Source organism: Nesoenas mayeri (genome assembly GCF_963082525.1).
Source record: "Nesoenas mayeri genome assembly, chromosome: 10".
In the NCBI taxonomy this organism is placed as follows: Eukaryota; Metazoa; Chordata; class Aves; order Columbiformes; family Columbidae; genus Nesoenas; species Nesoenas mayeri.
Genome location: NC_137560.1, coordinates 8,244,177 through 8,272,033, shown reverse-complemented (window position 1 = coordinate 8,272,033; position 27,857 = coordinate 8,244,177). Strand labels below are relative to the sequence as shown.

Genomic DNA, 27,857 nt, shown 5'->3' with positions numbered 1-27,857 from the left:
CCTTCCACTGAGTTGGCAGCAGCGTCCAGCCAGGCTCTGACGTTTCTCCCAAGACTATATGGCTGTCCTAAAGAAATGTACTGACCCTTCTGTGGGGGCTTTGCGTGTTTCTGTACTCTAAGTGCGTTGCTACAGAATTGTGAATGAAACTTGCAATGAATAGCTTGAAAGTGAATTTTCTCCAGCGGTGTTGATTTTGGTTTTGATGGAGAAATTTGCTTACTAAGTATCTTACTTTTTTTGTTCTGAAAATACTCAATAATGGTACTCCAGACTACTGTGATGCAAAAACTCATCAGTACACTTGTAATGGATTTCATAAAAGTGTTTGTGAGGAATCAAGTACTACACATTGTAAGTGGACCTAAAATAAAGTTGGCTCAAACCCGAATAGTTTATTATGTTGGGTGCTGTCTGTGCTTTGGTTTTTTTTTTTTTTAATTTATATATACATTCTACTGGAATTTAAAACACATCAACTTAAGTTGTCATCCTAGGTGGTCCCTTACATTTCTTGACTTTCTCCTACCAGTGGGGATTGGCAGAGGCTCAGGCTGGGTGGAGTCTCTTTGTTCTCGAGGGTGCACATGTGTTTTCCAAAGGCCTGATGTTCTCTGTCTGCCTTATCTCCCAGGGTAAAGGACCCTCACAACCGCGTTTCAGCTACTTTAGATCTGCTTGGATGTTGATCAGGCGTGTGGCCTGTGAGTACCCAGTTGCATACAAATCTCAGTTCCTAACATGTCCCCTTCATCCCCTGGAGCCACCGTCTCATCTTATAGCAAAAGAGGCAGCTGATGCCTGTATTCAGGATTAACTGTAGTAGTGTTAGATGAGGAAAAAGGTTTAAAAAAAGCTTGAAGCTGTCTTTTGCAGGCTGTGGAAACGGCTTGTTTCTGCAATAATAATAAAAGCAGAGAGCAAGCACATATCCGGAGCTGGCCCGAGCTGTAACTGCAGTTGTGTGGCAGTGTCAGGCACAGGGCACGAGGGGCTGTGTCCCCACGTCAGAGCCCTGGCACTGCTGCCGCAGCATCGGGACTGCTGGCAGGTAGTGGTGGTGCAGGCTTTGAGAAGGAGAAGTCTCTCCTTCCAGCTAATTTTGTCGTGAGAGCTCTAGATCTTAACTACGGAAGAGCTTTTATGATGAGCTTGTGTGTTAGTAAAATGAATTGGGAATATTCACTGAGTTTAAATGTCTAAGGATGCACAGGAATGATGGGTTGTAGGAACAACGGGTTGTTTCCTGTTTGTATGTGCACTGGGAAGGGGTGGCTGCTGATGCTGGCACTCGGCTGTACCTGTTTTGTACTTCACGTTGTTCTTTCTGAATGGTTTTCAGACAGAAGCTTGTAGTAGAGGGGAGCTTTTGTCCTCAATAGCTTTTCTTTCTGAAATGCCAACAAGAATCTCCACTGCAAACACTGGACCTCATTAGAAGATGTGCTGAGCCCAGCACTGTTCATGCCATATCTGGGAGTCCTACAACAAAGAATTTGTTAAAAAAAGTCTTGAGATGAAGTACATGTGCCAATGGTGTAATGGTTCCTCATAGGGAACAGGTAATCAGTATTTCCTTGGGGTGAAAAAGCAAAGGTATATGCGTGAATGGGCATAGGACCAGGAGGACATAGCCCCCGTCTCCTCCTTCCTCCAGGAGATGGTCCAAAAGTAACGAAAAGGCCCTTTGCCTTTGCGTGTTGGTGTTGGCAGTAGATTGATCTGTGTTCAGTGGCAGAGTTGCAGGTTTCAGGTGCTGAGGAAGCTCTGCCCTGCCCTGCAACCCCCTGCAACAGGTTTGCTGCCTGTGCAGAGTGAGGCTCCGTATTGTAGACACAGGGTTTTGAAACAGATTTTACTTGGATGCCTTTGGATGAAGGAATTTGCTGAAAGCTCATCCTTTCTATAGCTTCTTCCCCAGTCTGTAGGGGTGTCTCACGTCCCCATTGTCTCATGCGCCTTTGTTTTAAAATAATATTAAGCCTCAGACACCAGCTGATTTACTTTAATTCAACATCCAGCTTATGTTTGATTTCTTTTCATATTCAAGTGAGCCATCTGGCTTTAATGAACTGTAACTGTTTTTAATTCTGCCTCCAGTTGCTAACATCTGAATATTTCATGTGCTGATAGGAGACTTGAAATGCAGAAGTGCGACTGAAGAGTCCAAACTATTTTCAAATCAGTCCTGTTCCAGCAGCACTTGTGCTCCCCTCCCCTCGAGATTTATCAAAAGATAATCTTTGGGGTGCCAGACTGTAAGCACCAGCCATGGCGGGTGCTAATTACAAGTACTCTCAATTTTGTGTACATAAAACACCGGAGCCGCTTATGAAATCCTGAATAACTACCCAACTTGACTTGGGCAGAATATCAATCAACTTCAAGAGGAGCTGCCAGTACTTGGCATCTTTTAAATAAACAGCCTCTTTGGTGCTTGGTTTGGGTTGTTTTTTTTGGGGGGGAAAAGGGGTGTCTAATATATTTCCATGTTGCAAAAAAAAAAGATGAAGTTAGTTTTGAATTACCTAGTTTAGCTGTGGACATTGAGAGCTGGATCTCGTAAATTGAAAATATCTTAATTGTAATTAAATTCTGAGGGTACTTTGCCAGGGCTACACCATTAGAAAGCAGCAGCATATCCTTGGATTTGTTGGACTACAAGCCTCACTTGGCCTTTTTCACAGGATTGCCTTTATTTTGGCTTAGCGTTGTGACAGCTGATAGAGTAGGACGTTACCAAGAAATATTTTGATGAATGATTAAGAAGTGTTTCATTGGTTAGTTCTTCACTGTGTGCCAAGCATCATGCAGGTTGCCAGTGACATCACCTGCCAGCATTACCCCGTAAAGGACGGAATAAATGGAAGGTTAGACTGTCTTTTGGCAAGAGGACAGTCTTCCCAAGGGTGGTGTTAGTGTATCCTGCACCGCCTTGTCCTGAGAGCCTGGAAGAATGTAAGGAACCAAGGGAAATTGGTGGAGATTGGTACCTGTGCTTAATTTCTCAGTAACTTTCTGAGAGAGACAGAGCTCAGTTGGGAGTTCACTTGTGACCTTGTGGGTGTATGCTGAGCACGGTCTTTTTGAGCTTGAGACAAGTAGGTGAGAAGCAATATAGCAGAAATTGGCAGCTGAGTTCTCTTCCAGCTGCGTTCCTGAAGCTATAATGAATAAAACTGTATTAATATCTTCTATACAGTAGATTTTTGTGGCATCGAGCTACCATTCAATAAGAGTTCTAATGATACCTCTTGCTACTCTTAAAAATTATTTGCACATGAAATGAAAACTTTTAAAGTTGGCTGTACTTTTTATTGTACTTGAGAACTTCCCACACTGCTGAGCACTGTTGGTGGACATTCCTTTAATTCTGTTCAAATTTGTTGTTTTATTTGTGTGTGAATGAAGCTACCAGTGCTGTGCACAGGAGATTTCAGCCAGAGTTTTCAGTGCTTTGCGCTGCAGTTCCCTTAAATTCATTCCGAGGGCTGTAGCTCAGTTGCAGGACAACTCTGCCTTCTCACTTTCAGTTGAGGTGTCGCTCCAGTTTGTTTTGACTTGTGTGACATTGCCAGCTAGCGAGCCTGGGTGCTCCACACACATGCCCAGGACATTTGCAGCCTGCTACATGGCATTTTACGATTAATTCTGTGGAAATCCTCCACAAAACAGAATCGTGGTGGTTTGGGAAGGTTTGGGGGTGTGTCCCCCCCCCCTTTTTTTTTTTCCTTTCCAAATTCTCTGTGTCTAAACAGTGGAGGCAGGTCTTGATTAACTTGCTTTGCATGGGGGCCAGGGGAGCCTGAAGATAAGGGCTATCAGTGGCGACACTGACACTGTGGGAAGGGATGGGCAGGCTGGCACAACAGCTGCTCTCCCACCCAAACTTCTCTCCAATAGAACCACTTCTTCAAAATGCTTCAATTTTTTAACACATAGACAGATTTTCAAAGGAAAAAAAAAAGCATTTAGTTCCATCCAGTCCAGTTACACCAGCAGAAGTGAAGCCATGGTTGCAGCTTTGAAAGCAGTATTGTCTTGGGAAATCTCTCATTTGTGCGACTCATTTTGAAGGAAGATTTGCTGTGTTTCCATCTTTTAGGCAACTTGCATTTCTTACAAATTTGTCCAGGCTGCAGTAGGGCAAACAAACAAACGAAACCAAAAAACCAACACCCAAACAAACAAAAACACAACAAAAAACCCCACACTTAAAATAGGTTGCTTTCTTTTACCTTAAAAATAAAAAAGGGCCCTCCTGCAAAACCTTTTTTAAGGATTATTGGGGAGTCTCCATAGACACTCTAGGGATACAAAACTCAAAAAAAAACCCCAAACCCCCAGACTTCTCAAGTGTGTAGGTCTTCCCCTTTCAAAAGCGTAGTTATTCACAATGTGTTTAGGTGGGAAGTGCAGCCTTTGTTTTTTAAAATGTGATTTTTAGTCCTGTACATTACTTCTGGTACCTTGCTTAAAAAGAAAAAACAGGTGCTTCCTTAGGCATTCTGCAAGAATGCAAAGGTTATTTGAAGATTATGGGCTTTTACAAGATTTTTCATGCAAATACTCTTGGGTTTGGGGCCCCTTCACACCCCATCTCATTGATTTATGTAAACTTTTCAGTCAAAGTGGGATACTAATAAATAAACATGTAACCTAGGCTTTTATTTACTATACAACTTTACTTTAATAGAGAATTTCGTAAGGGAAAAATACTCATAGTACGTTGCCAATGCAGTGAACTAATGGGCTTGCTTGAGACCTGTCCTTCCTTGCTTCCTACCATTAATAATGAAATAGTGATTTAGTTGCTCGTAGGAACAGGTTTGAAAGTTGTGGCTTCTCATCACAAAATGTGTAGGAGTGTATTTCTGCTCCCTTCTTTTTTTTCCCTTTTTTTTTTTTAACCTGGTGCGTTGGATTTGTTGTGGTTTTATTCTTGGTTTGGTTTGGTTGGTTGGTGGTTTGTTTTGTGTGGGGTTTTATCTCCATTCATTGGTTTGGTTTTGTTCTTTTTTAACCTGGTGGTCTTGCTCCATGACTTGGTTAGTTCCCTAGTTCTTTAGCCTTGTGAGGGGTTGAAGAACCTTTTGAGCGGGATGGCTTTGTTTTGGGGCTGAAGAGGTGTTGAAAGTCACCTTTATAATTGGCTGATTTAGGAAATACTTTTTTCTTAGTATAAGTTTGGTCCACAGATGAGAGGCGCGGAATAGCTAAACATACATAAACACAGTGAGGTGCCCTTGCTTGCTTCAAGGTTTCGTGCTTATTGGTGGTGTAATGTTTTTAATGTATCTTAAAAGTAGTTAAAATCCAGTGAATGTTTTCTTATGAGTTGTTCCTTTCGGGATTTTTTCAGGATTGCTTCTTGAATGTCCTGGCTGCCACTGGGACTGAAGGTGGGAGGCAACTCATGACCATCAAAGCGTGACCTCCTCGGATTCCCCTGCTTCTGGCTGCTGGAAATAACCCCTGGGCTGCTGTGGAGATGAATGGAGAACAGCAATGTGATGCAGGTAACGGTCTGGCTGAGCTCCCTGCCTAACGAGTCTAAAAACTTGACAAGCAAGATGGAACAGGCCCAAGCACAGTGAATAGTGCGTGTCTCTGATGCTGCGTACTGTACACAGCGAGAAACTTGAATTTCAGTGACTCTGGGTTAGATTCTGATTATGGGACTTCAGTTTGTTATTGGTGTATTTCTAAATCAAGGTGTATCATTGGCTTGAAGGGGAACAAAATCTCACCCACTTTAGTAATTGCGTTAAGAAGCTGTGTCTTTCCTCTGCATGGTATCACTGTGAGATGGGCTTCTGATAAGCTTAATGGCTGTAACACTACTATTTTAAGGCTTTTGTCTGTCAAAGTAGTTAATATTATCTTGTTCTGTCCTCGTGTTCATCTTGTTCTTAATATGTCGACAAGGTTGTGCTGCTGATTTAAAAAGTCAGGTAACTGAAGCTGCTTGCTGCCATTGTAATCTGTCCTGTTTTTCTGCTGTGCCTTGGTGTGCCTGCTTTGATGAGTTTGGGATATCAGCTCCTAATCAGCTGCAGAATGGTATATTGTGGTAAATTAGCTCAGGTTTTGGTTCACTGTGAAAGACCAGGCTGAGGAGAGTGTCGGTCTGGGGTGGCTGGGGGTACTAACAGCCTTGTGAAACAGCTCTGGGCTGTACACTCCTATGGGGGTAGAGCCCACTCATTTGTCTGATTTGTTCCTTTTCCTTGAGGAGATCCCTACCTATGGTGTTGTATAGATAATATAAAATAAATTTTAATTTGTAGCTACCAGTGTTAACAACTGGATTAGGATTTTATCTGAGTATTCGTTCTCTTTGGTACTTGTCCAACAAGCAGCTCTTCTCATAGCACAATTCGCTATTGGTAGTTTTTGTGCCTTTACTTTATGGAAATCTAATTGCTGTCAGTGTTACTGAAGAAATGTTAAACATAATTTTGATCGACAGTGCTTTTAGAAGAATGCTATCATCTGTTTTATGATGCAGAAATATGCTTTTTGATTATTAATTATAGCCAATCACTCAAGTTGTTGTCAACATTAGATCCTCAAATAAAGAAGAAAAGGCAATATGTACAAATACACAGAATGTATCCAGGCACATGCAAATACTCTGTCCTGTGCTAGTGGAAACTTCTAACTTCTGTCATGTAAGTGTGAGAAACAGAAAAGGCTTTGTGCAGCTGAGAAGAATGGTAAGGAGATGTATACATGGTTAGCAATGTGCTGTTCACAGTCTGATAGCACATCCCTCTGTACTAAGACCTTCACTGACATTTTTCCATCTTCCTCAAAAAGTATCTGAGTTCATAGAGTCCTCCCTATGTGCTTTTGAAATAGCTGGTGGGGTTTGATAATTGGCTTGAAATTACTCAACAGCGATTTTCCTGAGCATCCTTTTTGTGCCTGGTTTGAGTACAGGTGGCTGTGAAGAGCGAACATTAGCTGAAGAGAGCTCTACTTGCTGAGTTCAAAGACGATTTCCAGCAAATGCTACCCATGTAAGCACAAGCACATCGGTTTTGCTGGGCCCTCTAATATAGTTTCCTGAAGTGCTTTGAGTTAGACCAGTCCCAACCACTACTGGAACGTTCCCTTCATAGTCTTTGACTGGTGTCATTTTTTCCATTTGATGACAATTAGCAGTTTCTGGAGATTCCTCTCTGTCTTTTTGGTTTTTACATACAGGCTCTGCCTGCAAGAACCCGGGCAGTGGCCGGGGTTGTTGGTTGTGATGCTCCTTCTGCGCTACGAGGGGAAAAGACAACTTTTATTCTTGTCACAGGCTTTCTCAGCTGCTGAAATTCCAACCTGTCTTTATTTATTCATGGCTTTGCAGCTGGTATAGATGGAAAAGATTAACTGTTATGAAAAGCAGATTGAAATATATCTACATTTCAGGGTGAGAAACCTTTAGATTAGCCTTAATTGAAGGTCTTGCAGACTTCAGTGTGATGTACTTAAATGTCCAATATGACAGTTTTCAACTAAATCACATTAAAGATGCATGAAAATTTTTTGCAGTGAGAATTTAACTGGAATCCAAAGATCAAAACAGTCTGCTGTAGACTGTTTCCATTGCAGGTATTTTTAAGGGCTAATATCCTTAACATTCTGCTACCTTTTTGTGTCCAAATATTATGTATTTATGTATCAAAGAGCAGCAGGACATAATTAATGATAAAATTCAGAAGGGAAGAGTTAGTGTTCACAGTAATGTTAGTAGAAATAGCGACAAATGGGAATTGATATACATATCTAGGAAACTTCTAATATTCTTACAGACAGTTTTCTCACCTCCAGAGTGAATAAGCATTCTCCACAGAACTTCTGTAGGACACTTTGCAGATTTTACTGAAGAAAGCGTTAGCTTGATTTGAAAGCTTTACTGCCAAAAACTAGTTATATGGCGAGGCCACAGAGACGACAATTGCATCTGTTTTCTTTCCCCACCTTTACCAAAGTTGCACATTGCCACTGAGCTATGTATGGCTCAGTCATCCTGTCTAATATAGAATAACATTTCTCGCTGTAGGAGAAAGCTGTATTCATTTTGGACTTGTGACAATTAAGGGTATGGGGAGAAAGAGAGAACATATGTGTATGTACACGCATGCAGCATTGCGTTTATAAATTGTGCTTTAGGATTAAATGGATTAAACATGGTTTTGATTGTTGTTATCTGTCATATTAATTTGCAAGTTTTCTCACAGTAGTGAGAATTTGTGGTGTAAATACCTGAGGTTTAATTGGGCAGTTTGAACGCAGACTGATCAGGACAGTTGTTATAAAACAGACATATGGAACTTCATTAAGCTCGTCCTGTGTGTGTCCCGGGATGTGCAAACGTGCAGGATGGTGCTGTGCAATGGGGCAGACTAGATCAAGGGCTTGATCTGAGAGGGCCCTGCTCTGCCGCATCTGTCCTGCCAATAAAAGCAACTGGATTCCGACTCAAAGATTTCCAGCTAGTGTGAGCCTTACCAGAGAGCTGGTCCTTCGCCATGCTCTTGGAGCGTTTCTGCATTCAGATACTGAAAAGCAGATACTTGATTTCTGAGATGTTTCATGGTTTAGGTAGTTGTACCGCATGCCACAATTAAAAAACTGATTTACTGCTCTCACTGTGAAACCTCATACAGCATTTTTACTCGGAGCTTTGTGCGATGGACACTCGGTGTTGGGCCAGCTCAGCCACTGGAATGCCGTGGCAGGGCCGCCTGTGGGAAGCGGCAGGTTTGGTAGGTGCCGCAGCCCGGCTCTGCAGCCTCCTGAAGGAGGGAAGCGCCTCAGCCCCAGCTCTGCTGCTCAGGGGTTGCCGTGCCGCGCTGATCGCCAGCTCTCCTTTAATTGTAAAACCTTAGTGACGTGTAAACGCAAACTGAGTTGAGCTCTTATGAATGAATGGAACAGTAAAAGTTTCAGGTGCTTTAAGTTCAAGAAGAAAAATATCCCTCTGACTCAATGAAACTCTCCAAAATAAAGCAGGAAGAGTACTCAGTTTGTGAAGAGTGTTGGACAGGAATTTGCAATTGTTCAGATTTTTTTTTTCCCCCTGTAAAATGAGTTGCAAGAGAGCTCCTGGGTGTGCTGGTGAGGCGTGGGCACTGTGCAGTGCAAAGCAATCCAAGCCCTTCTCACCACAGCGCAGACCTGGAAGGAAACAGCTTTTTTAGATGTGAAGACATCCAGGCTACAGAGACCAGGGATTAGTGGAGTGACAAAGGATTTGTGGTAACTCCGGTCCGGTTGGGAGCTGGTTTTAACTGTAGTTGGAGGCAAAGAGGTGGCTGAAGCAGCCTGCAGACTGGCTTTCCAAGAGCTCCTTGTAGCAATTAAGTGGCAACATAAGTTACTAATTGACCCTTTCAGTGTGTTAAGTGACCTGTGCCTCATTTAAGGAGCTTAACTGCCCCTTAGACAGTTATCTGATGATAACAGGTTATTGAAGACTTGGTGCTGCAGCATTTGGTAAAGAGCAGCGCTGGAAAGCCTCAGGGTCCCTGTAGGATTCCCAGATCGAGCTACTTGGCTTTCAAATTGTTAAAAAGCACAGAGCAGTCACGTTGCTTCGTGTTTCTCCTCAAACAGGAACACATTAGACCCTGCAAGCCGTGCTCTTCACATACCGAATGCTCAGGAGTGGGAGGGAGTGTGGCTGTGGGTGCTGTTGAGCAGGTGCTGTGGGAAGGTGGGCTGGGCCGGGCTCTCTGGGCCCCAGGACAGTCAGACTGAGTCCACTCTGGGTTTCAGCTGGCCATGGATGTTGTGTTCGAGCTGATGGTTCTTCCCACTTCGGTTCTGCAGCTGTGAACTTAAGCATTTTTATAGTTATATTAAAGTAAAATGCTGTTTTAATGAGTTAAGAAATCTTAATCTGTTTTAAAACCTTTTTGCAATGAAATTTTATTTTTATTAGAATGACTTGCAGCCAGAGCTTTGATCAGCTCCACACTAGTGTGCAAACAGCTCTGCTTTGTGCCTTAACCTCTTTACTCCCTCTTTTTTTTTTTAAGAAACTTACCTACTTCTGTCCTTTTCCACATCTATTTCTTCAGTAAATCAAAAATTATCCCCTAAAAGTGATGGTGATATTCAAGCTCTGAATTTTTTGAGCTCTGAGGCTTATGAAAGGCCAGTATAACCACTTGTGGTTTGAAAATAGCAAAATGCAATTGGATTTGGGAGAGAGAAGAGCTGCCTTTAAAACAGATACTGTCATCAGCAAACAAAAGCTAACTGAATATGCATTTCTAAATTTGGGGAAATGATAATTAATGCCCAGAATTACAATGAAAAGTCAAAGATAAACTTAACAGTCAGTTTGAAGAGAAAATGAACCTACTTTACGCTCAAAACTTGTAGTTTTTTTAGACAATTTAAAGTAGCTCACACTTCTGGGCAAATATTTGCCCCTCTCTGTCTGAGGACCAAGAGCTGCTGTGAAGGACACTCAGCAGGTTGTCAGCTTGTCCGCGGCTCTGATAAAGGTGTGTAATAGTATTTCATTCATTTATTTGGGCATGTAATGTTTCCTACTCAAGCTACTCCTTGAAAGAACAGTTACCACCTGCCCTGAGACAGGATGAGTGTATAGGAAATGTTGGTGTCCTGTAACCTCTGCTGCGCTCTCCCTGCGCTTTGATACACAGAGATTTCTCTGTTTTCAAATCTAAATGAGGTATCAGGTTTCCTGGTACCCAGAGATGAAAATCTCTTGTGGTCATTCATAAAGACAACTATGGTGTAGATCACAGAATCGGTCCAAAAGTGAAGATGAAAAGCTTTACTTGTATGTCACATCACTGTTAGCCCTTCCCCTGCTGAACCTGAAGCTGTAGTTTGTGTGCTGAGGTTAAAATTGCTGCTTACACAAGGTGGGACCCTCCTTGGACATCCCAGCTCTGCCCGTAGGAAAACAATAAGGTGGGTGCGCGCTGGGTGAAGAGAGGACCTGAAACTGAGCTGGGTTGGTGGTGGCAGCAGAACAGATTATGTATTGGAGAAAACTGGAGTAGGAGGGGACCAGGCAAGTGAGCCAAGAACTGATGGGGAGACTGGGACAGGATTGCCCATAATAAGAGAAAATCTGACTGATTTCCAGTGTGGCTCACTGCAGCTGATTGCTTCCCTAACAGCCTGAGTGAGTTTTGAACTTTGGCTTGAGTGGTTTTTAGCACATTTTTGCTTTAAATGCATCCAGAAATGAGGTTTTCATGGTCTAAAGAAGCTGTTACACCTTATGAGCTGTTTTTTTAAGTGACTAATTTGAGCGTATTGTTTTAATTTGAGTTGTATCTCAAGCTGTTTTTCTTAGAACTACCTTGAATTATTCTCTGTGCTTTTGGTATTTTATAACATCTAAATAAATACTATCAAACTTAGAAAAGAGGGGAATCATATTTCATTTTTAAAAAAATCTTTCCAAACCTCTTACTATCAGTATTGCTGTTTGTTGGATGGTTTTTAATTTAATACACTGACAGTCCCAGGCACCCAGAGTTTGAAGTCTCTTATATTTGTAGATATGAATACAGAGCTCTCGTGCCTATGTTCTACTCTCAGAAATTGTAAACAACTAGTGCTTGAATGAAATCCTCAGGATCTCACTGTTTTTCAGACCAAATCCAACTTAAAGTGCCCTTCACATACAAAGAAAGGCTGAGTAGTGTCTCTGTGTTTAAATGCATAACTGAAGGTCAGTGCACACTTGCGTAGTCAGTAATTTGGAACTGAAGTGGGGTTTGCTGTAGTTTTTAGTGCCGTAAAACTTAAACAGCAGGTTGCTAAATAGAAGGCATTTGATTTTTCTTCCAGATGCTGGTTCCAGTGTGGAAGAAATGGAATTCAATTGGGATGAGTATCTAGAAGACACAGGAGCAACTGCAGCCCCCCACGGATCTTTTAAACATGTAAGGGACTGTTTTCTTACCATCTCCTACATTATTTTTTCACATACTGAATGTTTAGGTTTTCTTTGAATGAGTTGATGCTCTCAAATCCGGAAGACTAACTACAATCATGTTTCTTAGACTAATGAGAAATGAGGAATTTCACCTCTTAATTATTGTTTCTTGTCTTCCTCTCTGTACGTAGCACTGGGCAATCCTATCTCCGCGTGCTGAAAGTTAAGGGGCTCCTAGTCTTTTCTGCACCAGGACATAAGCTTGATTTTTCTCATAAAGACCAGACTGGCCAGTCTGTTGTTTTTTTTCTTCTGGTGATTGCTACTGGACAACTGCTGTGGAGGGAGCTGGCTTTTGAGATCTGGTGGCATACTTCTTGAACTGCAGAATTCAAATGTGCTCTCAGAGTTTTAATGGTGGCTCTCAGGGAGGTCATGGAGAAAATAGCTCTGCCAAACACTTGACTGTAGTAGTTAGAAAACTGATTAGGATAATTGTCAAGCACAGGCTTAATGGATATGATGAAGTCTTGGTAAGCTCTTGTCTTTGCTCTTGGATATATTTAGTCAAATGTTCATTGGTAAAATCCTGGAGTGTGCACGGTCCTGTTGGGTGAGATCTAAATGTGAAATCTGGCATTTTGCACTGGGTCATCAGTGAAGGTGAGCTGTGTGGAGCTGGTTTCCAGACCTCCTGGATCTCTTCCAACAATTGAAACACCTTCCAGGCTGCCAGCCTGTATCCTAATCCAATTCTTTACTAAAGTTAGTGTTTAATAGTCTTTCAAAGACCCACTCTGGAGGGTAGTGACTTGTGTGTGGCACACTGCTTGCAAAGCACTGCATGGTGCTTGGGCTTTCGGGTCCAGTGTCACCACTTTGAGTATAGGAGACTTAAATCAGCAGGAAAACAAACTGATGACTGTTCACAGAAGGATGTGCAAAGCATTTTGAGTCCAAAGGTAAACTGCAGGAGTGCAAAACATTATGGAATTTTTAAAATACGTAGTAAAGATGCACAGTAATTGTAGACTTTGCAGAGGCTCTTCCACACCTTGAGATTGTAATTGTAAGCTTTTTGTTCAAAGTAAACATTCAGGGTTCTCATTTCTGAAGGGGCATATGCTTGCTTTGTTTTTCCTTAGTATACTAAGGCTCTAAGCAGGAGCAAGCTAACTCAGGGCGGTGGTGTCCGTGCAGACCACGTTGAGAGAGCAGTGTGGGATCAGAGCAGAAGTGTGAGGAGCGGTCTCTCTGCTCCTCTGGTGTGCTTTACCTTACGTGATCTCTGCTAAAGAAACTCGCCATCATGGCTCGGACATTATACAAACTAATTGTAATGCCAGCTTTACAGTGGTGGCCAGCTGAATTAACACTGCAGCCATATTTTGTTAATTTGCAGGATCCATGCTTTGAATGACTTCATTGCCCCTGCACTGCGTTCTTTGCCAGCTCAGCAGTGTCAAACAGGAGATCTGTGGCCATCATCAGTAAAAACACGCTTAGGCTTAAAAAAAAAATATCCACTTTTAAAAAAAATTATTCATTATGCATGTAGAACACAATGCAGTTATGCTGGTGCCAGTAACACTGTAGCAGGGGGTGCTTTAGTGAGCAGGAGGTGGCAAAGCCGTGTCCCCCATCCTTTCTGCTGCCCTCTCACAGGGTGCACACCCGAGGAGCAGCACTGGGTGAGCTCGGCCGGTCACTGCGCACCTGGCACGGGGGGCTGGCCTGGGGACTTGGGGTGCCGGGAACACAGTGCAGGGTCGTGCCCGCCTGTCCAGAGGGGGAACCACTGGGCATTTAGTAGTAGAGTTGCCTTAGAATTTGTCTGGAGGTCAATTTTGACGTTCTCTGTAATAAACTTGGCAGAATATTTTGGAAAGTTAATGCTGACACCGAATTGACAAGCAGAGAGAGGAGCGTATTTACAGCAGTGTCACATCGCCCGGATCTTGCTGTTAATAGAAATTCAATAGTGCACGGTCACGTGCTCGGAATTTCTGCTGTCCGTTAGAAGGTAATGGTGTGGAAAAGGTAGAGGAGGAGAACGTCAGTGCCTCCCAGTGGAGACTGACAGCCTGTCTGTGTGGTGAAGCCCTAAAAAAATGTTAGCGTGATTACCAGGTGAGAGATTTTCAGTGGAGAGCCTGCAGGCACTGGTGTCTCTGTGCTGGTGACAGGCGCTCCCTCCAGCTGGAAACTGTGCGGTGCGAGTTGTTTGACTTGAATGACTGACCTTTATAATCTGCTGTCAAGAGGGAACTACTTTTATACTCTTGAAAAGGCAGAGGGGAAAAAACCCTAAACTGAAGAATAATATTGGCACAAGAGCAAATCAGTTAATTAATTAAAATAAAATTTAGATGGAAGCTTAAGGGGTTTTGTTTGTTCTTTCTAAAAATTGGAGTAGTGAGTCTGTGACCAGCCTCCCATTATGAGTGGGGGGTGAGAAGTACCTAACCCATGTTCTAGGAGAGTACGTGATCAAGTTAAGAAAATCTGTGATTACACAGTCTGTGTTAGCAAAGAACTAGACTTGCTGATGGGAGGGAGAACTTTTTAAAATCTTATATTAATTCTGAAAATTTTGCTCTTACTATGAGCAAGATGCATTCAAAAATGCAAACTACTTCCTCAAATTCAGCATGTTCTAATGTTTAATTTGTTTGCACCTGAAAAATTAAATAATATTGAGATCAAAGTGATGGTTTGCCTACAATCTACTAGGAAAAAGAGCTTACCAAAAACCTGGAGTTGCACTGGATGCCAGTGCTGGCATCCCACCCGAAATCTAAATATACTTTCTCTAGAGCTGTTGAATGTTCTTTTTTATTTCCTTTCTGCAACTTGTGTATGTGTGTAAATAGATATTAAATATAATTCAGTGTTCAACAGCATCTGAACACATGTATTTGCTATGTGTTCTTGCATGCTCTCAATACGTTTTGTCTGTTCTTCATAATTACCTGTTTCTGAGCTGAGTCAGATCCTGGGTCTGGGCTGTGACGGGGCACGGAGTGGGGGACAGCACGGCATGGGGCTGGGGCTGCCCGAGCGGTGCTGTCGCCTGCAGCCCCCGCCGTCCCACCGTGTCTCACCTGCCTCTGGAACCCGCTCTCAGACCCACTGTACCAGGGAAAATACTCCTAGCTTGGCCACAGCCCCTCCTGGCAGCCAGTCAAAAGAAACCAAGTTGAGTGCTTTAGCGGCTGGGCGATGTCGCCTTGCCCAGCTGCCAGGAGAGGGTGCTCACTTCTTGGTCTCTGCTCTATCCACCGGGGAACACAAGTGACAGCGCTTGAAAAATGCACCTGACTTCGGGGAAAGCTCCGTCTGCTGCCGTTGGTTTTGGTGAATGCAGCTCTCTCCACCGGAAGGCTTTGCGAAAAGTTTGCGCATAGAGAGCTGCACAGATTTCCCAGTTCCTCAGATTTTGTGTCGAGCTCATGGCTTTTCTTTCAGGAATCGCAATGTGAAGTCTTTTTGTAATACCTCTTCAGCAAGGCAGCTGCCTCTTTGAAGCTATGACCTCTGTAATATCACTTCAAAACATCTGCAGGTATTGAGTCCTGCTGATTTTGTTCTTAGGAAGGGTTTTCTCTAAGTGAAGGGCATTAACCTAAAGGATGTGAACAGTTAACAGAAACATATACTTTTCTTTCTGATGTGGTTTTATTTTTAGCAAACCAGTATGTGCTGGCTGATGAGACTGTAATAGCTGTGGCGGTTACTGAACTGTCAGTGCAGAACTGGTAATAAATAACCCAGAAAATACCTACTGCATCTGCATCACACCAAAAGCCTTTCTTGCAGTTGATTCAAAGAGGAAATGGAACTTGGGACCACTTAAGAAAAAAACACCAGTTACATTCATTTGAGGACAGGGGATCAATGTATTAGATTTTTTAATTAATACTGAAGCCAGAGAATGAAGTGTAGCTCAGAAGCATACTCTAGTGAGAGCAGAACAAGGTTGTCCTGCTCTTTCAGGAGTGTTTGGGCTGGGAGAAGTTAGGGATATGAGAAACTTAATGTTTTGCTTTCTCTTTTTATGTTTATGCTCCAGTACCTGCTGCTGTGCAGTCCGATTCCTCACCTGCACACAACACATGCACATACGCATGGTACTGTTATCAAAGCATGAGTTCACTGAAGAACACATATTGTTTATGTTCTATAGCAATGCTGTAGCTTAGCTGTTTATGTTCTGTAGCAGTGCTACATACAGAATTATTTAGGTTCTTGGACAGAGACATTAAAATTCCCTATTCTGCAATTTGTACAGATTCATGCCTTCTGAAGTGAGCATGGTGGAAGAGATAGTGGTATCGTTATCTAGAGCACATGTATGTGCGTTAAATAGGCTTTTTGTCCAAGGAGGTTGAAACACATAGTTTAACACAAGAAGTCAAAGTTGTGCTGCCGAGTTTGACCTTTAGTTTTGCTGAGCTTGGCAGCCTAGCTTTGAGTTGGAAGCTTTTCAGTGATGGGTGAAGTATCATCCAAGGCAGGAAGATGAATTGCAAGATATCGATTTAAGGTTGAAAAGATACTCTTGAAATGCAAAGGAGGTCTCATTAATGATGATTCTGTGTACATTCCAGTTTGGGTCGCATAATGTGATGAAGTTGTTTCTCTGAAAGGACTAGATAGCATTTGGCTTGACATTTTTTTGCTAATGAACATGTCTAAATAGTTCCCCTTGCTGTTCCATGAAGTTTCTGGGACGTGCTCATATGTGATGATCTTCTTCCTCTTCAGGTGGATACAAGTTTGCAGAACGGTTTTGCTCCTGGTATGAAGCTGGAAGTTGCTGTCAAGTCTGACCAGAACACCTACTGGGTAGCCACCATCATTACTACCTGTGGGCAGCTGCTCCTGTTGCGCTACGATGGTTACGGGGAAGACCGCAAGGCTGACTTTTGGTGTGATATCATGACAGCCGATTTACACCCCATCGGCTGGTGTGAGCAGAACAAGAAGATTCTCAAAGTGCCTGAAGGTATTGGCTCCATATGCAGAAGCGGGGAGTACACACAGAAGGGTGCTTTTGTCCTTTGTGAGCCTGGCAGATAGTCTTCATAAGTGGTGTTACGTGCCGGTGTTGTTGCTGAAATGACAAGTTGAGGTTGTCTGCAACGTTCATCCGATATCCTGTGACTTACAGTAGGAGGTTGCTCTTTCACCAGGGAGGAGTTAGTTTAATTTCAGAATTGGACTTATTTTTACAGAGGCTTGTGGTTATCTTAACCATCTCCCAGCAAACTCTACTGCATTGTCATTTCCTTTAAAGATTTCGTTGTTGTTTTGTTCCTTCTTTTGAGACGTTACTGGCGAGTGTGTAGCAGATCCTTGTGAATTAGGCAGTGCAAGAGCATGGTGATGTCTTGTTGTCTGAATGATCTTTAACTGGCAGGAAGAATCACAGTCCATCTTCTTCACTTTTCACTTAGGTATCAAGGACAAGATACCTGACCAGGAGGAATTCCTCCAGCGGGTGCTGAAGGGAGCCTGCAGTGCTCCTGCCAACCTGCTGGAGGGGGTAAGTGCAGCAATGTGCTACATCTTGGGGTCTGTCTTGGTATTTCCCTTTGTAATTAAGGAAACTACTATTCAGATTGTCAGTTCAATTCCATTTTTAACTTTAAGGAGCATTGCAATATGCTGCTGACCTTCAAGTTCCACTCTCTAGTGTTTCCTATTTAAAGTATTTAATTTTGATAGTGTTATCCTGAAACGTATCTGTCTCTGCAGGTTTGGGCTGTTCATTAGTGCTATCAAAAGGAAGACCTTTCTCAAACTCCCTTAGGTTTCAGTCTTCCTCCTGTTCTGCCTCTCCTTCATACAGCTCTAAGGAAATAGTCCTTTATTTATCTAGCTTTCATGGTGGCCTCTATCTCAGTTGACTCCTTTCACCAATTTTTGGTTTTTTTTACTAATGGGCAAGGTATTGTTTCACTTAAATCTTGCATCTTTGTGAGTGAAGAACCAAATTTTTATCCCTCTTCTGCACTTCAAACAGTATTTGCACCTTGTTTCAGTGTCTGCTTGTAAAGTACAGAACATAATTTTTTTGAAAAATGCTGTTGGTGTCTTCTTTACAACTAGCATTTTAATCTTTGTATCTTTTCTGTCTAGTCATCTTTGTATGCTAGATGACTCAGTTTTAGAAAGCAATTATTCATGTTTCCTTCCAACTTTGAATATATAAGTGATAATGTTTTTGAAAATGATGATGAGGACTTAAGTGAAATATGTGACTGTCTACAGGCAGAGCAGAAGCTCTGATGCAAGCACCAGCAATTCTCTACATTGTAATTTCTGCTGTCCTGTGTTAGTAAGGGCCTGGTATTTCTTTACTTCTATATTCATACTGTATTAATGCAAAAATAATACACATAAAGAAGTGGAAGTACGGGATTTGGTTTGGTCTGTTATACAGAATAATTTGTGTTCTTTTTGTAGCTCCACAGAGGGAAAAATCCATTGGATCTCATTGCACCAGGCTCCCGACTAGAACTGCAAAACACCTGGGATTCCCTGGCAGCCTGGATAGTCAATGTGGTCGAAAATGTTGGTGGGAGACTTAAATTGCGATATGAAGGTCTGGAGGATTCTGACAAATTTGACCAATGGATATTCTACTTGGACCCTTTTCTTCATCAAGTGGGGTGGGCAGCTCAGCATGGATACAGCCTGCAACCACCTCTAGGTACTTCAAAACACAGATCTTTTATATGGTGATGAGAGGCTAGAGAATACTGCTGCCGCTTTTCGCACGTGGTCAGTGTGCGATCTGACAAATATTGTACCTAATGAAATGTAAGTGGAAACACCAGTAAATAGTCCTAGGAGGACTTTCACCCACTCGTTCAAAAGTTGCTAAATGGTTTTTTTGGTCAAAACCTTCCACCTGTCCATGGAGAGGCAGGAGCTGAGGAAGGGGTTGCCTTCATGCTTAATTTTGGTAGGCTCGTATCCTGGCAGGAGGAAAGTCGTCTGGTTTGGAATTACTGCTCAACAGGAGCTTTTGCAGCTGGGACTCTCAAGTCCACTGGACTAATTAAAGCCTTGTATGAAGAGGTATTACATGATTATGAAAATGTCCTTAAAAGTGGGTGCCCAGTGAATGAGTGTATGGAAGTGGAGGCAAAGGGTGGGACAGATCACCGTGTTTTCCAGTCCTGTGCATGTCAGGGTGGGTCATCAAAGAAGTGGGGCGTAAAATGGCTGAAACACAAATGGATTGCTCATGAGCCGAGCAGCGATGTGATGTGTTTCCTGATGAGGGGAAACCTTGAAATAAAACTGGAAAATGTTGAGCATTTACCCTAAAGCCTTTCTGCAAAGGCAGGTGTACATCTATGGTTCTGGCACACTGTGCTGTTAGTTGGGGAAGTTCAGGTTGGTTAGAAAGGCTGGGGTTTTTGTGAGCTTTTTTTAAATGTTTTCCCCTTACGGCAAGAAGAAATCATGCTGAGGAAAACAAACCAATTTCTGTTGAAATGACCGGGCATACTGTATTTGCTAGTGCTTGAGCAATTTCTGCCAAAATCAGAGTTGTGAACAGGGAGACACCAAATCACTGACAGAAACAAGATGGGTGGATTCCACATCACTATTTAAGTGAATAATGGCTTTAAAAAAGATTAGTTAGATACTAGACTTGTTTCCTTTTTCTGTCTGCCTAAGGGCCTTTGATGTACTCACAGGCTTGACTAGGGGGATCCTTTGTGCATGACACTGGTACAAGTCGTTCCTCTCCTATCAGAGGGGTGTATGATCTGCAATTACAGATGCTAAAAGAGTAACTTCTGCAACTGGGACAGAACTGTGGGACTTTTTTTGAGCTTTCTGCTTGCTCACACATAAAGCAGACTAGCATTATCCAGGTAGGGTTTGTTTTCTGGTCACACATTTCTCCAGAAGTTTTCCTTGGTGCTGATGTGAACTCTGTTTTCTCAGAAAAGCTAGACTGGGCAGCGTAGGGGTGATAGTGCTGCTTGACTTCAGCCTCTTTTTGTAACACATACAAATGTCTAAGAAAGCAGTAAGTTTTTAAGAAGGAAGGTACTTGCACAGATTATGAATGGATGTGAATTTAGCACCTGGAGGAACACAAATCAAACTGAGTTTTCTGAGGGAAAGGGAGAAGAAAGAAGACAATTTCATTCACTGTTTTCCTTTCTTTTCACTCAAGCTATTAGGTCCTTGAAGAGTGAAGCAGATTGGCAAGAGATCCTGAAGAAGGTGAAAGAGGAGGAAGAGGAGTCGTCAGTTCCTACAGACCTCTTTAAGGTAAAGGCACAATATGTGTCGTTTAATGCTGTGTTATATTCCTAATAAATGATTCAGGGAAGTCAGTCACTGTTACTGGAACTTCTTAGTCTGTTTTGGTTTGGTTTTTTTAAAATTGTTTTCATTTCTCTGTCTTGAAAAATCATACTATGATAAAATTCTTGTTAAGTTAGAAAACACACCTGTCACAAGTATGTGAGCTGTTAGTGATAATACTGGGAGAAATCCCTTGTTCTGATCCTTTATAATGGCATCTCCGGTTGTTCACCAGCTGGTCTTATGGATTGCCGTCCTTCTGGAGGAGCATAGGGTCACTGCATCCTCTCTAATTGTGTGAGCACTTTGAAAAGTTTAACGTGTAACACCTAATCTGTAACCCTGTAACCCAATAAAGTCACACATGCTGTGTAAGGTATCCTGTTATATCCCAAGTGGTGGGAAATGTTACTAATTAGTCTGGATTTAAACATACGTGAATTAAAAAAAAATAAAAAAATCTTGATATGTTTTGATAAATAGGAATGTAAATTTAGTCCTTCCAAGTTCTTAATTCATTTTTCTCAGCTTCATTTGGACCTCTTAAGTAGAACAGAACAGGAGATACTGTTGCTCTTTAATGTATTGGGTCAATATCCAGAGCAGGATATACGTAATTGTGGAGCAGGAACCCTGTTTTGCAGGTTTTTATTGGGCTGAAAATGAAGACTTTTATAGTTCTCTTTTAGATTTTATAGTTCTAGTTTTAGATTTTATAGTTCTAGCTTTAGATTAGCTCATCACAAGTGCTAAAGGTTAGAGGGAAAAAAACATTTTTATTGACTTGCCAAACCAGCCTGTTTTGTGAAGTCCTGCTCCTGTGTGGACAATATCAGAGGAAGAAATCCTTGGGACTCAGTTTTCTAAAACTCATAGAAAACTGTTGGTCTCAAAGGGCAGTTGGCGTTTTCTTCTCATTATAGAGAGGTTGCTGGTACTCCAACATGTTTATTTCTTAGAATGAACTAATAAAAACTCCAGTTATCCCCTTCAGCTGAATTAAATAAGTTACATCTTTTTGAGGGTGGAAGGCAGGTAATCACCCTGATGCTTCATTTTTCAGGATAAACCCGTGATTGGAGTGCATGCGTTCTCTGAAGGCATGAAGTTAGAAGCTGTGGACCCAGTGGCTCCTTTTGTAATCTCTCCTGCTACAGTTGTCAAGGTACAAGGGTTCTTTAACTTGTCCTACTAAGAGTCAATTCAATTGCTACTTCTGTTCCTAAATGCTCAGGAAATTCTCATGAATTGTTTATCTTAAAATCTTGAACTAGTTTTCAAATGATGTATTCTGTGCGTCTCCCTTAGGGGACAGGTTGCCAGGCAAAAGAAACCTGCTGATGGTGAAGACATTGGATTTGAAAGTAGGGGAAAAGTTCTATAAAGATACAAGCTCAAAAGGTCAAGTGACCGAAACTGTCAAACCCAGATTTTTAAAATTATATATAACCCTTGTAATCTGAGTATCCACTTGAAGACAGATTTTGGGGGTTTGTTTTTGCGAAAGTTAATGTTGTTGCTATGTGTAAGCTCTGATGTTTAAGTAGCCTGGATTTCAAACAGGGGCCCATACACGGATTTAAAAGTTGAAATGAAAACTCCCCCACATAATCAGGTTTTGAGCAACTTCCATCTTCCTGGCTAGGAAACAGGTGAAAGGTTTTAAAGAGACCTGCTTTGATGTAGTCAGCCAAAATGTTGCTGTACAACAAAAATCTAGGACATGTTTTTAAATATTTTTTTGTTATTTTTCAGGAACTGTTGTTTTTTCTTTAATACAGAGAGTCTCTCAATATGATATCTTACATTTTGGTGATCCATCTCCTTAATGTACAGTTTCTTCAAATAAGATACTCACTTACTACTAAAAATGCACAGCTAGTTTCTAGCAAAGCAAAATCATGTACTTTTCTTGATATTTTCTTGTCCTGCTCCTAGTTAGTTCAGGAGTGTAGTGGTTTTACTTGTCACAGTCCATCCTAGGACACAGTTTGGCCTTGTTAAAATAAGCAGTTTTGTTATTAGAGAATGATAATAAGACTGGAAACTCTAATTTCTCTGCATTTTTCATAAGAAAATTTCATATAGCACTTGATCACCTTTTCAAGTGCTTGTACATTGTCTTTTATTATTACTTATTTTTGTTAAGTTTCCAGATAATGCAGAGGAGTCTGCTGGTTTATGAATCCCATAGATTCTATTTAAGTTCTTTTTCTTCAAGGTAAAGGGTTTCCATCGTGCAGTGTTGCTGCTTAGTAAAGTTATCAAAATGGGGGAGAGGGAGCTGTAGATCAGAATCTGCCACTTATAAGACCACATGGTTCTCTTTTGGCTAACTACAGGTGTTCAATGAGAAATATTTCATGATAGAAATTGATGACTTGAGAGCAGAACGTACAACCAGCCGCTCTTACATTTGTCATGTCAACAGTGCTGGTATCTTCCCCGTGCAGTGGAGTCTGAAGAATGGTTTGCACCTCAGCCCCCCGCCAGGTACGTCCATGCAGGCTCGGCACATGGGCTCCTCTTGCTGGGAAACAGGTTGCCCGTCCCCACAGTGCTGTGTTTAGCACAACACTTTCGCAAAAGAATTAACACAGAGAAGCACAAGCAAAGAGCAAAAAAGATCAAATTCTGAGAAACGGGAGCTTTCTGTTAGTGAAACTGAGGTTTCCTGGGTAGGTGCCTGGATTTGAGAAGATGACAGTGGCTGGGGATGCTGGTCATGCATAAAAACCTGAACGCTTGAACGAATGGAGTGTGTGTTCCAGGGCTGAAGGCAATCTTGATTTCAGCATTAATTAACATGATATCAGAAGCCTATGGTCTTTGCACTGAATTTTTGCTTCTGGTCAAAATGGAACATTGTTATCCGCTGTCTTACAGTATTTTTAGAATCTCGTATCAGTTAGAAGCTAATGAAGCTTTTTTTTTTTCCAAGGACCTATCAGGCAAGGTAGCAGATTGCTGAGACATTGCTTCAGGACATAAGGGAATTGGGGAGTGATCCTCAGCTACTGAAATATTTATGCGTTTTCTCAAAATGGAAATGTCAATGGTGATGTAAAAACAGGGACTCAGTACTTTTATTCACTGTCACAGAATTTGGAATGTTTTGGTTTAGCTGCTCATGATATCAGGGGAACAAAGAGCATAAGATCTTTGTCTCTTGCCTTTCCTTGGGTAAGGTACAAAAGGTGGCTTTGCTTGACCCAGCATTACCTGGAATTTTGCATGTGAAAGGTGAAATCTCATTTTCTAGGCGTGTGAGCGGAGCTGACAAAGAGTTTAAGCTTCCTCTCTCATAGGCCCACCAGAAATGGTGGAATTCTGGATTGTGTGGAGTCTCAAGAGTCCTATTGGTGCTGATAACACCAAGAAAAACAAGTAGTTCCTTCTGTGGTTAGGCCTTCTCTGAGGGGGTGGTTGAACTTCATGTTTTTAGATTGTCATGTTGATACTATGTATTCAGACTAGTTTTGATATTTTTTTTTAATTTCATTATTTCTTAAACCCCTGTCACAGGCATTTCTTGTAGCGGAGCTCTACCAGGGTACAACTGCAATAACTGCTGCGGTTGTCCCCTTGCTGATCCAGTGCCAGCCTCAAGCTGTCGTGGCCGCACGCTTCTGCACCCAGCTCCTTCCAGTTATTTGCTTTTTATTAGATCACAGGGAAACAAAGTATTTCCTCTAAGTAGAATTTAATTTGTCTTTTTCTTGGAGAGATGGTCTGTCTCTTGATGGACTCTGTGTTAAGACTCTTTCCTTTGAACATATGAACATATGATTTACAGCTGCTGGCAAACTTTATGAGCCACCAAGGACAACTAACTGCTCTCTTTAACGATGTGGTATTTAAGATGTGTTTGAGAGAGTAATATGTTGGTATTGAGCACTTTTTGGATGCTGTACTTTAAAAAAAAATAAAAAGTTTTGGAGCTGACATGACATTAATGAAGTAATCTTGTGGAAACTTTGCCAGAATCTCATCTGTACCCTGTGAAAAGGATGCAGAGGCTTCCCCACGTTTCAATCGCTGCTCTTGTCTGCTTAGCATATGTGCTCGATTCATGCTTCCAGTTGCTCTCTGTGAAGTCACTTCTAGTTTGATGCCATTTCAAGTCAAAACCAGGACTCAAGGTGGGGCAGTGCCCAAAAGCCCCTCTGTGATGAAAATAAAGAGGATTTCTCAAATATGTGAGCACCACGCTATGGACTGACCTCAGATGGCTTGGGGAAGCTCTAGTCAGCTGGCAGCCTTGAGTGACCCAAACAGACTTCAGTGATCTCTGCTTCATGTCAGCTTGAAATGAGTGATCTGCTCTCCTGCTGTTAAACTAACCCCTTTGCTTTTTCTTCACCTAGGTTATCCTGGGCAGGACTTCGACTGGGCAGACTACCTCAAACAATGTGGTGCTGAGGCAGCTCCCCAGAGCTGCTTCCCTTCGGTAAGGTTCTCTTGCAGTGAAATCTCTCTTCTGTTATGTGAATGACCCTCTTGATTCCAAGGAGAAGAACCTTTTGCATGTTTTTTACTTAAAGTGCCTGTGATAACTGAGGAAATGGAAAGGTTAAAAAAGCGCAAATGTATGTGAACAGCAGTAGGTGCGTGCCAGCTTCCTAGATAAGTAAGTGGTGGACCAAATGCTTCAGTCATGATACAGCAGACTGAAAAGAAATGAGTGTTTTGTGAAACTGAGATATGTAAGAGTCCATGAAATAGTCATAAAACAGTATCAATCCTTCGCACTCCTGTAGTTGTGGAAACAAGGCCTTTTAATAGACCATGTTTTCATTTACCTAATGTACTCTTTCAATCTTCCTTTCAGCTTGAAAAATTCATTCCATTGTATTAATCAATACCAAGTCATCTTAAATTACTACCAAATAATCATTTTACATTATTCAGTGCCTGAAGTACTTGCTATATTTTGGGCTTCTGTTGGTGCAGTGACAGTGTTGCTGTCTCCCAAAGCAGAATACTTTGTCAAGCAGAAAAGGGTACTACTAGCACCTGCCTTCCAGTTCCATTTGGAATTTCATGTTTCCAATCTTGGGCTATTGCAGTGCATGGGGAAGAAATTAAAATCAATAATTACCATTTTTTGAAAAGGGTGTTGGTGGCTGTGAATTCTTGTTGCCCCTGTCCTGTCTTGTAAACTGTTGCATCTTAAAACAGGTCATTGAATTTATTATCCATTTTCTGAGAAGACTTGATCACTGTAGGCTAGTTCCAGAATTCATAACATATTGATCCTGTAATAATGTTGCAGGGTGGCTCTGGGAGGAAGCGTCCTCTGTCTGCCTGTTGCACCTTCTCTTTCATTCACACACTTCAGAGCTGGATGAATATCCATTCTTAAGTTTTAGGAAATTTTTTATATATAGGGACTAAATTGGTGAATAAAGCGAGATCTTACTTATATAAAAACTGTAAAATGAAAAGAAAGCTTCCATTGCTGTCTGCCAGAACTCATTTGGATGAGGCAGAAATGTTATTTGCATAGGTAAAATGGATTTCCAAGCTAATATAATAGAAAAGAGGGCCTGGTCAGACTATTTGTTAGATTTATCACTTGGGCAGCAAGCAGCAGAGAATTCCTGGTTGCTTAGAATGCACTCAATCCTTTCAGTGAGTCTCAGTGTCTTTATTTTTGAGTACAAACATGTTCTTTTCTAGGTCTGTCTATAGAGCCTTTTTTAAACTTAAATTCTTCGTAGTTCATAATGTATCTTACTTGTATTCAGTGTGCAAATTGTCTGAAATCTTCTCTGACTACATGAATATCTTTTTATGTTACTCAGACTCTGAGGCTTTTATGTGTTGCTCCTGTTCATAGCTATTCTTATCATATAATGAGTATACAAATGGTATTTTACTGAAATATTCTTTTTCCTAGTTAACTTCTGACCACGGATTTAAGGAAAATATGAAACTTGAGGCTGTGAACCCAGTTGATCCTGAAGAAGTTTGCATTGCTACAGTCACCAAATTGAGAGATTCCTACCTCTGGCTTCAGCTGGAGGGTAAGCCTGATGTGGGAGAGGAGAAGAGCGCCTGCATTGCTGCTTCTGTAGTACCATCATCAAACCTCAGGAGTGTCTGAAGCAAACTCACTGCTTGCTGAATATGGGCAGCAAATCACCGTTTCCTCAATGAAAACACAGCAAAACCCCATTTGCACGGTCTGTTTCCCAGTTAGCCCTGGATGGCGGTTGGTTGTTTCAGCGGCAAAAATGGCCTTTGTGTGTCGCAGCGTGTCAACAGCAGGCTAGTGCACTCTGTAAAGTGCTGAGCAGTGTCTTTTAGAAAGGAAGGGCCTTGTAACTTTTTCACAAATGAGTGGCTTGTGTTCTGAGCAAGCTTTGATCAGATCTAGGAAAAAACTTTTACAGAGGTTCTTGATTAAGATAGAATAGGCCTGTGTCAGCCGTTTTCCGTTATAATCCCATTTCTTGATTGGAAGTACATCAGCAGGCACTTACTGTGCACTGTGCATCTCTGCTAAACTGTGGATGGCAAATTCCCGTCTCCAGCCTTTAGGAGGAAGCAAATGAGGCCAGGAAATAATCTGATCAATAAAAGGCAATGAATAAACAGTTGATATTGTGTTGCAGATATGCCCTAAGTAAAAGCAACTTCACTGGCAAACATGTAGCAAGCTTTAAGAAGCTGATGTGCTTTATGAGTTGGTTCAATTTTTGCTTCTCTAAACTCAACAGGCTCCAAGAAGCCCATCCCTGACTGTATAGTGAGCGTGGAATCAATGAATATATTTCCAGTGGGTTGGTGTGAGACGAATGGATATCAGCTCAGACCTCCTCGCAAAGCAATAGGTACCAGCTCTGTTCTTTTTGCATTGGTTAGCGGGGTTGATAGAGATGCCGAGACCTTCAAGAGCAGGCTACTGCAGACTTACTGTAGGCATCCCTGAACTTGGAAACGCTCACCATGTGCACAGAATTCATGCCTTGTCCAGCTGGAATCCATACAGCTCAAACCAGGCAGTGTTGGTTTGAGACCCTTGCAGACTGTATGAGCACGTGGAAACAATCTATTAGACACAATGCAGAAATATATCTGTGTGTATGCACACACACCCATGGGATGCAGACACTTCTGTCTGAGCTGTTCTTATCATGGGTCTGACCCTGATAGGGATATTACATTTGCACTTGTGCAAGTGAAATTTTACATTTGCACTTGTGCAAGTGAAATTAATGCTATAACAAAATGGTGTGGAGTGTGTATACATTCTGGAGTTGAAGTAAAGAGGACTAGCTTTCTAAATGGGCCAGATGGTAATGATTCCTGAATGACAAAATGTGGAAAAGTAAATCCTACCTGGTTAAACTACTCTAATAAGTAGTGTAAGACAGTGTCTTCTCTCAACTGGTCAGTGAGCTCTCTTTATTAAAGTTTAATGAAAGCTGGAGAAACTGAAGTGCTTCCTGAATGTTTGTTAAGTAAAAAATAATAACAACATTGTAAGATTGAAATGAGCTGTTATTTACCACAAATCAAGGGAAGAGAAACTAATCTGAGACCTGTCTGCACTGCCAAGGACAAAGGAGGAAACAGCGGG

At 41.8% G+C, this 27,857-nt stretch overlaps 1 protein-coding gene across 1 annotated transcript in view; it reads left to right on the top strand.

Moving 5' to 3' along the window:
- Positions 1–5,450: 5,450 nt before the first annotated feature.
- Positions 5,451–27,857, top strand: part of SFMBT1 (Scm like with four mbt domains 1) — a gene marked incomplete at its 3' end in the record, with an annotated part of 32,894 nt that continues 10,487 nt past the window's right edge. Inside the window, exons 1-11 of the mRNA XM_080350357.1 lie at positions 5,451–5,519; positions 11,842–11,936; positions 16,697–16,937; positions 17,389–17,477; positions 18,401–18,647; positions 20,136–20,233; positions 21,333–21,434; positions 22,612–22,762; positions 24,637–24,719; positions 26,172–26,298; positions 26,995–27,108. Coding sequence (XP_080206483.1) covers positions 5,492–5,519; positions 11,842–11,936; positions 16,697–16,937; positions 17,389–17,477; positions 18,401–18,647; positions 20,136–20,233; positions 21,333–21,434; positions 22,612–22,762; positions 24,637–24,719; positions 26,172–26,298; positions 26,995–27,108 — 1,375 coding nt within the window. The 5' untranslated portion in view covers positions 5,451–5,491. The remainder of the gene's footprint in view (positions 5,520–11,841; positions 11,937–16,696; positions 16,938–17,388; positions 17,478–18,400; positions 18,648–20,135; positions 20,234–21,332; positions 21,435–22,611; positions 22,763–24,636; positions 24,720–26,171; positions 26,299–26,994; positions 27,109–27,857) is intronic.